At 40.0% G+C, this 13,428-nt stretch overlaps 2 protein-coding genes across 2 annotated transcripts in view; one reads left to right on the top strand and one right to left on the bottom strand.

The window, feature by feature from the left end:
* MCM3 (minichromosome maintenance complex component 3) overlaps nt 1-13,428 on the top strand; it is a 368,003-nt gene that overhangs the window by 53,819 nt on the left and 300,756 nt on the right. The gene's annotated exons all lie outside the window — the stretch shown is intronic.
* The window catches only part of LOC309338641 (uncharacterized protein), a 34,518-nt gene continuing 25,275 nt past the window's right edge, over nt 4,186-13,428 (bottom strand). Inside the window, exons 11-18 of the mRNA XM_081855966.1 lie at nt 13,152-13,314; nt 12,189-12,338; nt 11,497-11,657; nt 10,904-11,077; nt 9,418-9,565; nt 5,503-5,687; nt 5,009-5,150; nt 4,186-4,627 (exon numbers count right to left, since the gene is read on the bottom strand). Coding sequence (XP_081712092.1) covers nt 4,440-4,627; nt 5,009-5,150; nt 5,503-5,687; nt 9,418-9,565; nt 10,904-11,077; nt 11,497-11,657; nt 12,189-12,338; nt 13,152-13,314 — 1,311 coding nt within the window. The 3' untranslated portion in view covers nt 4,186-4,439. The remainder of the gene's footprint in view (nt 4,628-5,008; nt 5,151-5,502; nt 5,688-9,417; nt 9,566-10,903; nt 11,078-11,496; nt 11,658-12,188; nt 12,339-13,151; nt 13,315-13,428) is intronic.

The following is a 13,428-nucleotide window of genomic DNA, read 5'->3' as shown; positions in this document are numbered from 1 at the left end:
TGGCTGCTGCCTTATTCTAAGAAAAGAAGAGAAAAACCGTGGCAGGATCTCCATGAATAAAGTCACCTACTCTGCAGGAGCAGCAGTGGAAGAGTCATAACGTAGGAACAGAACAAAATTGAGTCCCGCAGATATCAAATCTACCTGGCAATCAAAATTAAGTGCCACAAACATCGATAGACGTCTTTTGCTTCTCATCCGCAGACTACATGAAAATACTCGGATCCGTGTTAGATGTGACCGTTATGGGAACCTATCAAAGGAAATCCAAAGTTTCCATGGTGTCAAGCAAGGCTGTGTTCTTGCCCCTATTTTATTTAATTTCTACATAAACTCCTTAGTTAGAAAGATGGAGGATGCAAGTACTCATCCCCCAAACCTAAATAATATACCAATCCCAGTCCTTTTGTACGCAGATGATGCGGCACTTATTTCCTTCTCTTGTGTGGGACTAAGAAAACTTTTACGAGCTCTTACAGAATATTGCGAAGCTGAACACCTAATAATAAATTACACTAAATCAAAAATTATGGTGTTCTCCAAGAGAAGACTCCGACACAAATGGAAAATTAATAACCAACCTATTGAGCAAGTAACATCCTTTAGATATCTTGGAATAATCTTTGATGAGAAGGGATCCTGGTGCCATCAGATTAAGAATTCCATTGCAAATGCGCAAAGATCTTCCAGAGCTATCATAAGTTTCTTTTATAGAAAAGGAGGTCAATATGTTCCTGCTGCCTCCCAGGTCTTTGTCGCAAAAATACTTCCACAACTGATGTATGGCACCCAGATATTTAATTGTCAAAAATTCAAGTCTCTGGAATCTGTACAAACTAAATTTTACCGCTCCCTACTAGGGTTACCTACCTGTGTTTCCAACACAGCCATTAGGCTGGAGGTAGGTCAACTCCCTATCAATGCCAGGATATGGATCCTGAAGATTCACTTCTGGCTAAAACTCATATTTTTCCCAGTGGGAGTGGCTCCCTTGACTCTATTAGACCCGTTCCAGTCTAAATGGAGATTGTTGCTCTATGAAAAATTGAAGGGCCTGGGGCTTTCCCCACAAGAACTTATAGCCTCAGGTTTTGAAAAGGCTAAAAGGATGGTGAGCCAGCGAATAGGAGATGTAGAGCTTCAGGACCATATGAGCAAGATAGATAAATATCCAGCTATCCAAGATTATGGAAAAGGGTTCAATTTAACACCATATTTGCTGGACTTACAAATCGCAAAATACAGGCGGGCGTTTACCCTTACCAGATTTGATGTACTGCCATCTGCCTTACTAAAGGGCAGATATGTGGGCAAACCCTATGCTGAACGAGTCTGCCCATGTGGTCTGAAAGAGGTGGAAACGGCTTCACATGTGTTGCTACACTGCGACCTCTATGGGGATATCAGGTCACTGTTTATTTCCCCTATCGTTCAGAAATTTCCAGGTCGATCTGAATCTCAGCGGCTGAAAATCCTACTAGGAGACAAAAACCCAGAAGTAACACTGAAAGTGGCCAAATTTTCTGCGGCTGCGATCAAGCGGAGGGCATTAGCTGTAAAAAAGTAAAAGACTTGACCCCCGGACAAGCCCACTCTTTTTTAAGTTTACACATATATTGCAGCGCGTGTGTGCGTGTGTGTGTGTGCATATGTGCATTGCTTTTATGTATAATTTTTTAAATTGACACCATTACTCCCCTTGTAAACTACCGTTGTTTTTTGTTTTTCTTCTGGTCTATGACCGTAATAAATTACTTTCAACTTTCAACTACCTGGCAATGGGAGAACTACAAAAGAGCAAAGACTTTAGTTGCATTTGCAAAATTGCAGCCAAGCAGCGAATTGCCCTTTGGTTTTATTTCAGAAAGCCACTACTATACGTCAACGCAAACGTACCATGGCTGGGAGGGGGGCATTTCATTAAAGGCGAGGCCTTGCATCAGAACAAAGCATTGCAAAGGCGTTTTTCTACCCTGCTGGTGCAATCCCCAATGGTTGTAGCCAAAACTATTCGTTGTATCCATAAAGGAGACGAACTTAAAACAGTGACTTTTCTTTTTGGTTTCTCTGGAATGTTAGAGACAGCCTGTTTTACAGGCGCGAGGGGGAGGTTCTTGCTCCGTGTGTGCAGAAGAGCCAGGAAGGGGCGAGGGAAGGAGGGAGGCCGCCCACCAGCTGGCGGGTGGATGGGAGGGGGCACTTCTCGTGGCCCACCGACGCCCCTCCCTGGCCCGCCCCTCGCCTCCACCAGCAGCCCAAGCAGGAAGGAAGCAAAGCACCAAGCGGGCAAGCAGGCGATCTGTGGAGCAAGGCTTTTTCCTGGATGACGGGGCAACCCATCCATGACTCCCAAGCTTACAGTGAGCCGGGGGAAGGGGGGAGCTTTGCCACTTTGCCAGGGGCCCCGACAGGTGTAGGCTTGGGAGTCGCGGGCAGGGATACACATGCAGAGTGTCACCCTCCCTCAGGATGTCACCCGGTGTGGCCCACCCCCACTGCACCCCCTTGCTCCGCCCCTGAGCTGAGCAAGCAGCCCATATATTATGTTACATAATGTTTCTAGCAAATCATTAAACAATCCCTCTGATTTTTCTTCTTCTCCACAACTATTCAGAGCTGTACAATGGATTATTTGCCTTTCAGTTTAATGTTTATTCAAGTGAGTGGTGCTTATTTGCAGAAACTAATGCTTTCCAGAACAGATTCAAATGCTCTAGAAGTCGGTGAACTCATCACCCAGGATTACCAGTAAACTTAGTTTGTTTGTTACACTGGGAGTAGAGAGCAGCATTGTGAAATCATTTGCAGATGAAATTATTCAACTTCAATTAGGTACGACAGCATTTAGTTTGAAAGGGTCCAGTATTTCCTTTACTTTCTCCCATTGAAACACTCACACATATTTTTCTTTTTAGCATAGTTTTTATTATGAGCCCGGCCTTGGTTGGGGAGGGCGGGGTATAAATAAAAAATATATTATTATTATTATTATTATTATTATTATTATTATTATTATTCATTTCCATCTTGAAACTGTTGAACATGGTGGCATTAGGGTATATCTTTGTATACATTAGAGCATATGACATGCAACAATGTGAGCAAGGAAGGATAATAACTAAACCGTACATCCTCTCATAGTGCCTAAATCTATTCCTACAGAGGTCATGGGGCCCAGTGAAAACAAAATTCAAAGTATCATAGTGGGTGTGGCTGGATTTTCTTAAGAGAGAAGAGAGATTCAAACCCGACATTTTTTTCTATTTCCTGGTGAGACCATGGTGACTTCCACTGACTCCAGTGTGAATGGGATTAGCTCCCTCTTCCCTCTCAGAGCAGAAGCTAGGCGGAGAAGGTTTTGAATTTTTCCTCTTGTGGAGATTGAAGTTTTGATTTTGAATTTGACACATTTCCACCATTTTCATTTTTCATATGACCAGTCAGAATTCCATTGATGAGGGAAGCCTTAAGCTAATCCAGACTCTCAGAGAAAGTTCATTCAGATACAGAGAGAAGATGGTAGTTTTATTCCAGGGATAACCAACAGATTGATTGGGATCGATTGATCGATACCTGGGAGGTTCTGGTCGATTCCTGGCTCCTTTTCCTTTGTTTTCACTGTGAGGCAAATTGTTTCCATAGCGATCTTTTGGTGAATGACTAATCCCCTCTCCCCTTTACTCTAGTCTGACATTTTCCCCCTTAATAACGGAGATTTTCTCCATTAAAAAGGCTCAAGAACTTTGGCCTTAACCCCCAAAATGGAACTTTCCTCTCTAAAAGAAACAGAACAATTTTGGCTTCCAGTCCCCCCCCCCTTGAGTAGATCTCAGTCTCGTGGGAGTTGGACGTTCCTCTTCTAAGCCAGAAGCAGAAAGTCACAGAATTAATTGGCAGCATGGAGATGCCAGAAGCAAACCCAGTTGCCAGATCTATTATTACAGACTTTTTAAAGAACCCGGAGGAAACAAAGCCATTGCCTGACAACAACAAATACAGATCAGAATCAGAATACATTGCAGCCACAGATGTTAACATACCCAACTTCCTCAACCATTCCTCATAAGGCATGGTTTCCAGAACTTTTTTTGTCTTCATCACAATTCCCTGCACATCCACCTGTGAATATGATGCTTCAAGATCTTTGAAAGTATATGTTAACATGGGAATACCTGCAACCAGATATGTTGATTGATCTCTATGCCTCAAGTGTCATAAGAACTCAGGGCCAGGTTTTAAGTAAGAGATGCTCCAATGCTAGTTTCACGGGATTCGGCAGTATGGCAGGTAAAGGGGAACACTTGAGGTTTGTGACAAAGCATGCACCAGTTCCACCACTAGGCTACTCAACCCAAATACCCTTGCAAGAACAGGGGTGTTTTAAGAAAGGCTTGCATTGCACACCCAGGTAGGCTAAGCAAGCCAGGAGCTTGTGAGTCTTAGAAATGTGGCAGAGCACAGAGTTGGTGGGGCATGGGTGGTGTTGTAAACCCAACAGCAGGAGTAAGGTCCAGGTCTTCTTGAGATGTTCCAGGGGGTGGCTGGAAGGTGAATTTCTGCAGGAGACTTGTGAAGAAGAGGAAGAGCTCCGTTTTGGCAAGAGTCTCTCCTAAACATGCTCTCCGACCTGTATGGAAACATAGGCAGCAGAGAAACTGGGTTTAGCAGTTGCTTAATAACATCCCTAATATTTTGAAGCAGAAGGAAATGCAGAGATAAAAGAACAGCTCATGGTGCCCATCGTAAAAGAATTATGAACTCCCAATACGAGCCATTCTGCAATGCTGAAAACTGGGGGGAGTGGGGGTCTTTTCAGCCTGAGGGCCGCATTCCCTGGTGAGCAACATTCCAGGGGCCACACCCCAATGGTGGCCAGATCTAGTGGCAGAAATGGCCACAGCAACGGATGTAATTCTTACCTTTGCACAATAGGTTACATTCCATGCATGTAAAAATCCCATTGACTAAGTACACACTATGCAGATATACACAAAAGTAAAAAAAATACCTGCAGAAAAAGGCATGAAAGCATCTCTCTTTATGAATTTTCCTTCAGAGTTAAGAAAATGCTCAGGATAGAATTTATGTGGTTTCTCCCATTGAGATTCATCGTGCAGCACAGAGGACAGCAATGGTATGATGAATGTCCCCTGCAAAAGCAAAGCAAGAGTCATTTTAATATAAAGCATATGCCTCTGGTACAATAAATATTTAGTGTAGGAGAAATGAGATTTGAGTTAATCTGAGAAATGTCTTTTGTTTGACCACGATCTCCCACTAGAAATGGTTTGTTTTCCAACCTTGTGCACCTTTCCACTGAGATCTGTTTAATGGGTTGAAGCTGATGCCTGACAGCTTCTGATGGGTAGATTGCATGCTTACAGTGCAATCCTATACAAGTCTGCACAGATGTCACACACACTGAAGTCCAAGGGGCTTACTCCCAGGAAAGCCTTAAAATATATTGTAACTAGTGGGCAGCAGTTTAGTGAAATGGATCACCTTTGGAATGAAGTAGCCATTGAGGGTAACATCTGTAGTCGTGGCATGTGGCAGGTTGGTTGGGATGATATTGGCAAATCTCTGGATCTCATGAACCACGGCATCTGTATAAGGCATTTTTGTTCGGTGTTCAATCTTTGGCTGAGAAGATCCAACAACCTTTGCAATTTCTTCTTGGACCTTTACTGAGGGAAACAAAAAGAAAAACGTTTATTTTTCTGCACAGATTATGTCTTTGATTTAGGTCTCTTAAAATTAATATCTGAAGCATAAAACTGCCACAAACTCGTTCTACAGTTCCAAAGGCTCACAAATTTAATCTCTAGAATTTAACAAATGTATTTTTAAGAAGAACAAACAAACAATCAAGACAATAACCTGATATACTGAGGGAGAGATATGCATCCAGAATGATTATGAAAATATCACTGCTGGGAATATTCTGAAGTGGTATCTTTTACATATAAAGGTCATAAACAAAGATCTTGGATCCTCCGGACCCTGACAAATTTTGGAGAAAATATGGGAAAGAGTTAGCTGGAGAAAGAGTATTTGGATGGGAAGCTGGAGGAAGGAAGAGGAAGATTCAACAGAGGTAGAGGCAAAAGACAAATAAATAGGGAACAAGATGGCTTTGAAAATTCTAAGTGGGAATGTAAATAAGCAAAATAATAAGACTAAATGAATAAAATTGATCATGTTGTAAAGAAGTTAAACTTGGAAGTAATATGCCTCCAAGAAACAGGAAAACTAGTAGCTTGGCAAATAAAGAAGAAAGAAGAAAAAACTGCATTGATAGAAGAAATGTAGGAGGTAGAGTTGTGGAAAATCTGAAAAAAATAATAGATCAATTAGTGAGTTTTTATACAGCACCATATTAAGGCAAATGAGGTAAAGTAGAAGAAATGGGTAAATATTTAGAAGACAACAGACTGCTTAAGATACCAAAAGTTAAAGTGTCATTTCTGAATAGACCTGTCACAATGATGCAATTACTGCAAGTAATTTTACAGGGAAAATTAGGGAAGGCACCCGGAACTGATGGAGTTTCAGCAATATATTATTAAAAAAATTACAAGATTACCTAATGCAACCTTTAAAAGATATTATGACTATAACTTTGAATACAGGAGAGTTACCCAAATCCCAGAAGAGTGTATTCATAACTTTGAGTCATAAGCAAAATAGAGATCCAAAACTGGTTAAGAGCTATCAACCTATTTTGATGTCGGATAAGGATTATAAATTGTTTGCAGACATATTAGCTAATAGGTTGAAAACTGTATTAAAAGAGAAAGCATTTAGACTCCGAGAAAGCATTTGACAGTGTCTCCTGGGACATTATATGTTTAAGGCTTTGGAATATATGGTTTGTGGAGACAGTTTTATAAAAGGAGTTAAGGCAATATATACTGATCCATCAGTAAGTAATGTATTGACTGAGAATTGTAAAATAACAAAGGGAGTAGACATGGTTGTCCACTGTCACCTTCATTGTTTATAACAGTTTTAGAAGTTTTGGCAAAAAAAATAAGATGTAATAATAATAAAAAGCGGGAATAAAAGCGGGAAAGAGAATAATACAATACTATACTATACTATACTATACTATAATATAAATACAATAGCTTTTGCAGATAATGTGGTGATATTTGTCGAGGAACCAATAGACTCAATCCCAAAGGCATTGGAACAGATTTTTTATATATTTTTTTAGAAATAGCAGGTCTTGAAATTAATAAAGATAAAAGGAAACTCCTGGTGAAAAATATGAATGATGAGAGTAAAAATAAATTACAAAGTTTATCCATCTTAAAGAGAATAAAATCAAAATATAAAACCACAAAATACATAATCAAAATAAAAGCAAACGCCAATAACCCCCCTACAAAAAAACCACATTTTAAAAGGTGATAGAATGCTTCAATCAATACCAGTGATCAGCATGACAAATTGTTTCAACAAATGGCAAAAATATATTTCTAAATATATCTGACAAGGAAAAATAAGAATAAAACATAAAAAATTGACAGAAGAAAGAGAAAGGAGGTTTTTTCCTGCTGCATATGAGATTCTATTACGAAGCACCTTGTCTATGTTGTTTGAGGGAATGATTGTTATTGAATAATTCACATATTTCAGATTGGGAAGGTCATGATAATATTTTTGGTTGGTATGCTTACTTGAGGTATGAAAATGTGAAAGTACATAAAAGTTTTACAAACCATATAATCAGGAAAAAAACGTATAGAGTATGGGATAAGTATCAAAACCTTTTCGGAGACCAAAACACCACTATGGCTTTCACTTTTGGAGAATTTACCAGTAAATTAATTTTTTTAAAAGATTTATCAGAGATGTTACCAACATGGTTACAATATCATCATTTGAATGAAGTCTTTAAAAGGGATATGAAGCGGGGGGGGGGGGGGTTGGGGAACGAACATCACAACTAGAAAGAGACCTGTTAAACTGTAATGCTAAAGTGATATCTAAAATGTATAAGATCTTATTGGAATGGGAGACAAAGGACGAACAAGTGAAATCTTCAATGATACACTGGGCAATAAATATTAGTAATAATATAGAAATGGAGGCATGGGAAAGTTTATCAAACATGGATATAAAATTTACAGAATTTTATAGTTTAAGAGACAATTGTGGTTCGAGGACCCCATCCCCGCATAGTGAAATGAAAACACAAGGACACGTGATATAAGGTTAATGGTCAAGAAAAGGCCACAACTTTATTGATTACAGCAAGTGAAAAGGTATTGGCTTAGGCATTGGAATACGTCAGCTGACTCCACCCACTCAGAGAGGGGTGAGTCTAAAACAGGGGGGTTTATTCACCAGTAGGTGGAGCCTGTTGATGCTAATCCAACTATAAGCTCTCCCCTGAGACCTGTTAAACTGTAATGTTAAAGTGATATCTAAAATGTATAAGATCTTATTGGAATGGGAGACAAAGGGCAAACAAGTGAAACCTTCAATGGTACACTGGGCAATAGATATTAGTAATAATATAGAAATGGAGGCATGGGAAAGTTTATCAAACGTGGATATAAAATTTACAGAATTTTATAGTTTAAGAGACAACTATATGAAAATGTTACATACATGGTACCTGACACCTAGTAAATTGGCTAAAATGTATAAATCCAAACTGAATATGTGCTGGAAATGTAAAGAGAAAGAAGGTACTATTTTTCATATGTGGTGGTTTTGTAATAAGGTTAAAGTTTACTGGGAAATGATATATGATGAACTAAAAAAGATGTTTAAGATGTTTAAAAAACCATAAATTTTTTGGGGGAAATTATGAGATCAGAACTACCTTGAAATCTATTTAGTATAGAATATTTAGAAATTTATTTATGTATGCCATTTATATAAATTTATACAAATTCATTTATGTATGCAACCACAGCTGCAAGAATGTAATTTGTCCAAAAATGGAAGGAAAAAGAAGTCCCAACAAGAGAAGAATGGATACAGAAATTAATGGACTACACAGAAATGGCAAAACTTAGTGGGAGAACAAGATTATTATTATATATAGAAAGCAATGGAAATGGTTTATTGTTTATTTACAAACAAACTGTAAACATACTAAGACATTGGCAGGATTAATGTAAAAACCCGCAGTTTCAATAAATCTATTGGATATATACGGGAATATATATCTAGAAGAATATGTTGAGATAATTTGGAGTATGCAGGAATATGAAATGAAATGTAAAGAACCACAGAAAGAGGGAGTCCAGGATGAAATGTAGTTTTAACTTATGACTGAACAATTGTGTGTGTGTGTGTGTATGCAAATTATAAATATTTCATTTCTCTAATAGTTACATATAACTGGAATTAAGATTTCTCAGAATAATGGAAGCCAACCCAATGAAAAGCACTCACTCTGAATTTCAGGATATTTCATCATTAGAAATAGTCCCCAGCGCAGTGTGGTAGAAGTGGTCTCCATGCCAGCAGCAAATAAGTTGGCCACAACAGCTTTTAAGTTTTTGTTGTGGAAATATGCATTCGTCTTCTTCTTCTTCTCCTCCTGGATTGCAAAGAGTATGAACTGATTAAAACGAATGTAGTGAGAAATTTCATGTGCAAAGATAAAAATGAATACCTGACTGGACCCGATGATCCAAAGCATCATTGCACATCACTCCAGTCGCTAAGTAGTGAGAGATTCCAGGATTTTCCAGACTATGCCTTCATGATGATATAGGGTTCCTGCAGAAGGAGTGCTCGTTTCCAGGCCAGGAGAGGCGAGTCACCAGAGGATCGGGGCTGCCCTATGCCTCGGGGCAGATAAAAGCCGGCCAGCCCCAGTCCCAACTTGCGGGAGCAAGATTGTTGGTTGCTAGTTCCTGCCTGGACCCTGTCCCGCTTTCCTGCCTGAGCTCATGACCCGCCCTGTTTCCCTGCTTGCATGCCTGTTCCTGACTTCACCTGACTCCCTGCCCTGCACCCAGCTTCAGCTACTACGGAGTGCCTCCATGTTGTGCCTTTGACCACGGACTTGGACCTTGCCTCTTGGGTAACCCATGGGACCAGCACACCAGGCCTGTAGATCTGCTTTAACTTTTCAAACTCATCAGTAATTACAAAATAAAAAAAATCCTTCCAGTAGCACCTTAAGGACCAACTAAGTTAGTTCTTGGTATGGTATCTGAATCAGAAGGTATCTGAAGAAGTGTGCATGCACACGAAAGCTCATACCAAGAACTAACTTAGTTGGTCTTTAAGGTGCTACTGGAAGGAATTTTTTTATTTTGTTTTGACTATGGCAGACCAACACGACTACTCATCAGTAATTAGTTTAAGATTTTAGAAATAATTTCCAACCTGTTATTTAGAACTTTGTTGTCACCCAACCACCTGTTTCCTTTTCTGGGTGCTAATTAATTGATAAGCAGAAACTCCAATTCATATTCATTTCCAATCTTAGTAATGGTTAAAAGAACTGAAGTCCTAATTTAAGGCTGATTGGTCAGTGCATGGGCCAATGTTTTTTCCTTGCTCTGAGATGACTCCCCACCCTCAAAGCTTCCTATCTCCTCCAGTGTGAAGAATTCTTCCTTCTGAGCACATGAGGCATTATCCCATCCCTTCTTGTATCAAAAGGGAGTCTGGCAACCAATATTTATGATTTGATTACCTCTCATCACTGCATAATTATCTATAATTACATGTTTTCTTGATCAGGGATTTCCCCCCCAGAAATGCTGTTGAGCATGTAACCATTGACCCTGCAGAGGCAACTTCTGTAACACATTAACAACGGCTGACTATTGGAAAATGGTAGGAAGTATGCCAGGTTGGTCCCTCAAAACATGAATTGAAAATGGCAACGCTTATTCTGGGCCAACTTAAAAGACTCCATTACCTCTTGCTGTTGGATAAGAAATGAGTCAATAAAGCTCCTCTGGTCATTTTCATCCAGATCTCTGAGGTGTTTTATGAAGGTGGGATTTATGATGGCAAACATTTCATTTCTGTTTTGCATGACAGGCTTACGAGCCCCCAAAAGAAAACCAAGAGCAGGAAACATGTTATACAGCTGAAAGGATAAAAATGTGAAAAAGGAAAAAGAGACATTAGAAAAACTCAGTATTGTACTCTCAGCTGGTTCTCTCAGAGCATAATTTATGTGCAACCCTGGGTTAATATAGGCTATGGCAGTTCTCCTCTGGAGGTTCGTCTTCAGAGAGGGAGATCTGCCCTTGGAGGCCCCTTCTGAGCCATCATGGAACCAACTATCACTTGTTCTTCCTTGTCCTTGGAGTCCCGATGGCAATGAGGCCAGAAAGCGTGTGTGCAAAAGAGACTTTATTATAGTTACGGGATGACTGTGCCGTGTGAGTTTTCTAAATATTTCGAATCTCCACCAGGTTTCTCAAGATACCAATATTCTGTGTATTCTAGTGAATACTGTTATTACAACCATCTGTTTGTTTTAAATGGAAAAAAATAGATTACCATGACTGAGAAGCTTCCGAAAAGCAGGGCACTTTCATTGACCAACTTCAGAAGTCTTATGTATGTGGGATCTTCATAATCAAATCGCTTGTCTAGTAGTATGGCCACTATTATATTGGCAACAGCTGCATTCATACTTGTGGTGGTCTCAAATGGGTTTCCTATACATAAATATGACAGTTAAACAAAAATATTCTTTTAAAAATGTGGGCTGTAAAACACATAGGAGTCAAGTACAACATTCCTAGAATGGACATGCTAGTGGATGCTTTCTACCAGCCTGGAGAAAACTTCCTGTTTCCTCTACTAACGCAAGTTGGGGGATATCATTAAACAATATATCCTCTCCTGCCTCCCTGAACATCCCCACAGAAATTCAAAGTATGGAAAGGGCATTGTTTTTAAGTCTGTTCTTTGTTGCCTTAAATCCCTACTTGCAGCTTACCTATGAGTAGACCTCATTTATCAAAGAAACTGATCCTAAGTGCTACTGGATGTGGCCGTAGCTGGGCTAAGAAATGCTTGGAAGTCACAGGAGTTATTGCAGTGCAATCTGCACATTACAGGAACAGACCAATTGCAGGGAACCCTGGCATCTGTGCTTCTGGAAGTTAGGAATATCTAACACAATAGTTTTGGCACCTTTAAACAATGGTAGTGTAGCTATACACCAGAGGAAAACACCAACTCACCTTCGTAAGATTCAAATTTCTTTATCAGGACACTGCATTCCTCAACAATTCTGTCCTCTATGGTCCTCTTTCCCATTCCGTAGTCCCGTAATGTGCTTAAAGCAAACCGCCGCATCACTTTCCAGTTTTCACCATTAGAAAGAATCACACCTAAAGAGATGGGAGGTAGGGTTTCATGTCTACATGGCCATTGCACCAAAATATCAATAAATTGTGTTCTGCATTTCTTCCATGGAACTGAGAATGGATCCCAGCTATTCTCCCATTCAGACTTCGGAGCTGGCAGCTGTGCTATCAGAGCATGACCTGAGAACCCATTGATCAATATTTTCCATTACAAAGTGTAGGCTAGAGTGGAGGGTGGTTTTTACATGTCAGGGATCCCATCAGAACTCAGCTTGTTATTTTGTATTCCCCATTATGCCTCCTTCATTTTTCTTCTATATATAGGCTGGGGCAGAAAATGGTCAGTCAGTTTCCCCTTGGTGTGTGGCATTACTTTGCTGTGTGACTATTATTCACAATCCTCCTGTCTCATTCTCCCCCACCTCTACAATACAATATGACTGTTGGGATGAAGGTGGAATGGTAAAGGTTTCCTTTAACTGGTCTCCATTTTTGTTTCTTCAACAGAGCCCCACTGAGCCACTGAAAGTCAAGATCAAAAAGGCTGACCTGGTCCACTCTTTTTAACATTTTAGCTTGATCTGCAGAAATCCACAGGTGACACTTTTTGTGACACATTCTCACTCTGATGCCTGCAGATACTCTGTCAATGTCAAAGGCACTGAGGTGGGTTGAAAAATTGGCAAGGATTTCCCCCACAGGAAACAATGGATTTCGTTGACTTGCTTTGCATACACTTATCTTACAAACCATTTCTTGGGAACAGATTCTGTTCACCTGGTGGGACCAATTTGTTTGCAAGCATTACCAGTTCCAGTAGAAAGGGAGGTGCCTCACCAAAGCCTCGTGCAAGCTCTTGAAATAATGCAAAGGTAGGCCTGTCAGCAAATGCGTCTGCCTGATTAACCAGAGCCTCCTTTACTGTCTCATATCCTGTCAACACCACAGCTTTCTGGGGTCCCATTTGGATGCTGAAGACAGGGCCATATTGCTTGGACAACTGGAATTCAACAGAAGAAAAAGTGAGAAACAGAGTTCTGGCATACCCAAAGAATATAATAATGCAAATCATCTCTGACAGAACCAATACTGCATTAGCTACCACCCAGTCTCA

Source organism: Podarcis erhardii (assembly GCF_964252035.2).
Source record: "Podarcis erhardii genome assembly, chromosome: 3".
Classification (NCBI taxonomy): Eukaryota; Metazoa; Chordata; class Lepidosauria; order Squamata; family Lacertidae; genus Podarcis; species Podarcis erhardii.
The sequence above is the reverse complement of the archived record's forward strand: the minus strand, read 5'-3'. Positions and strand labels throughout refer to the sequence as shown.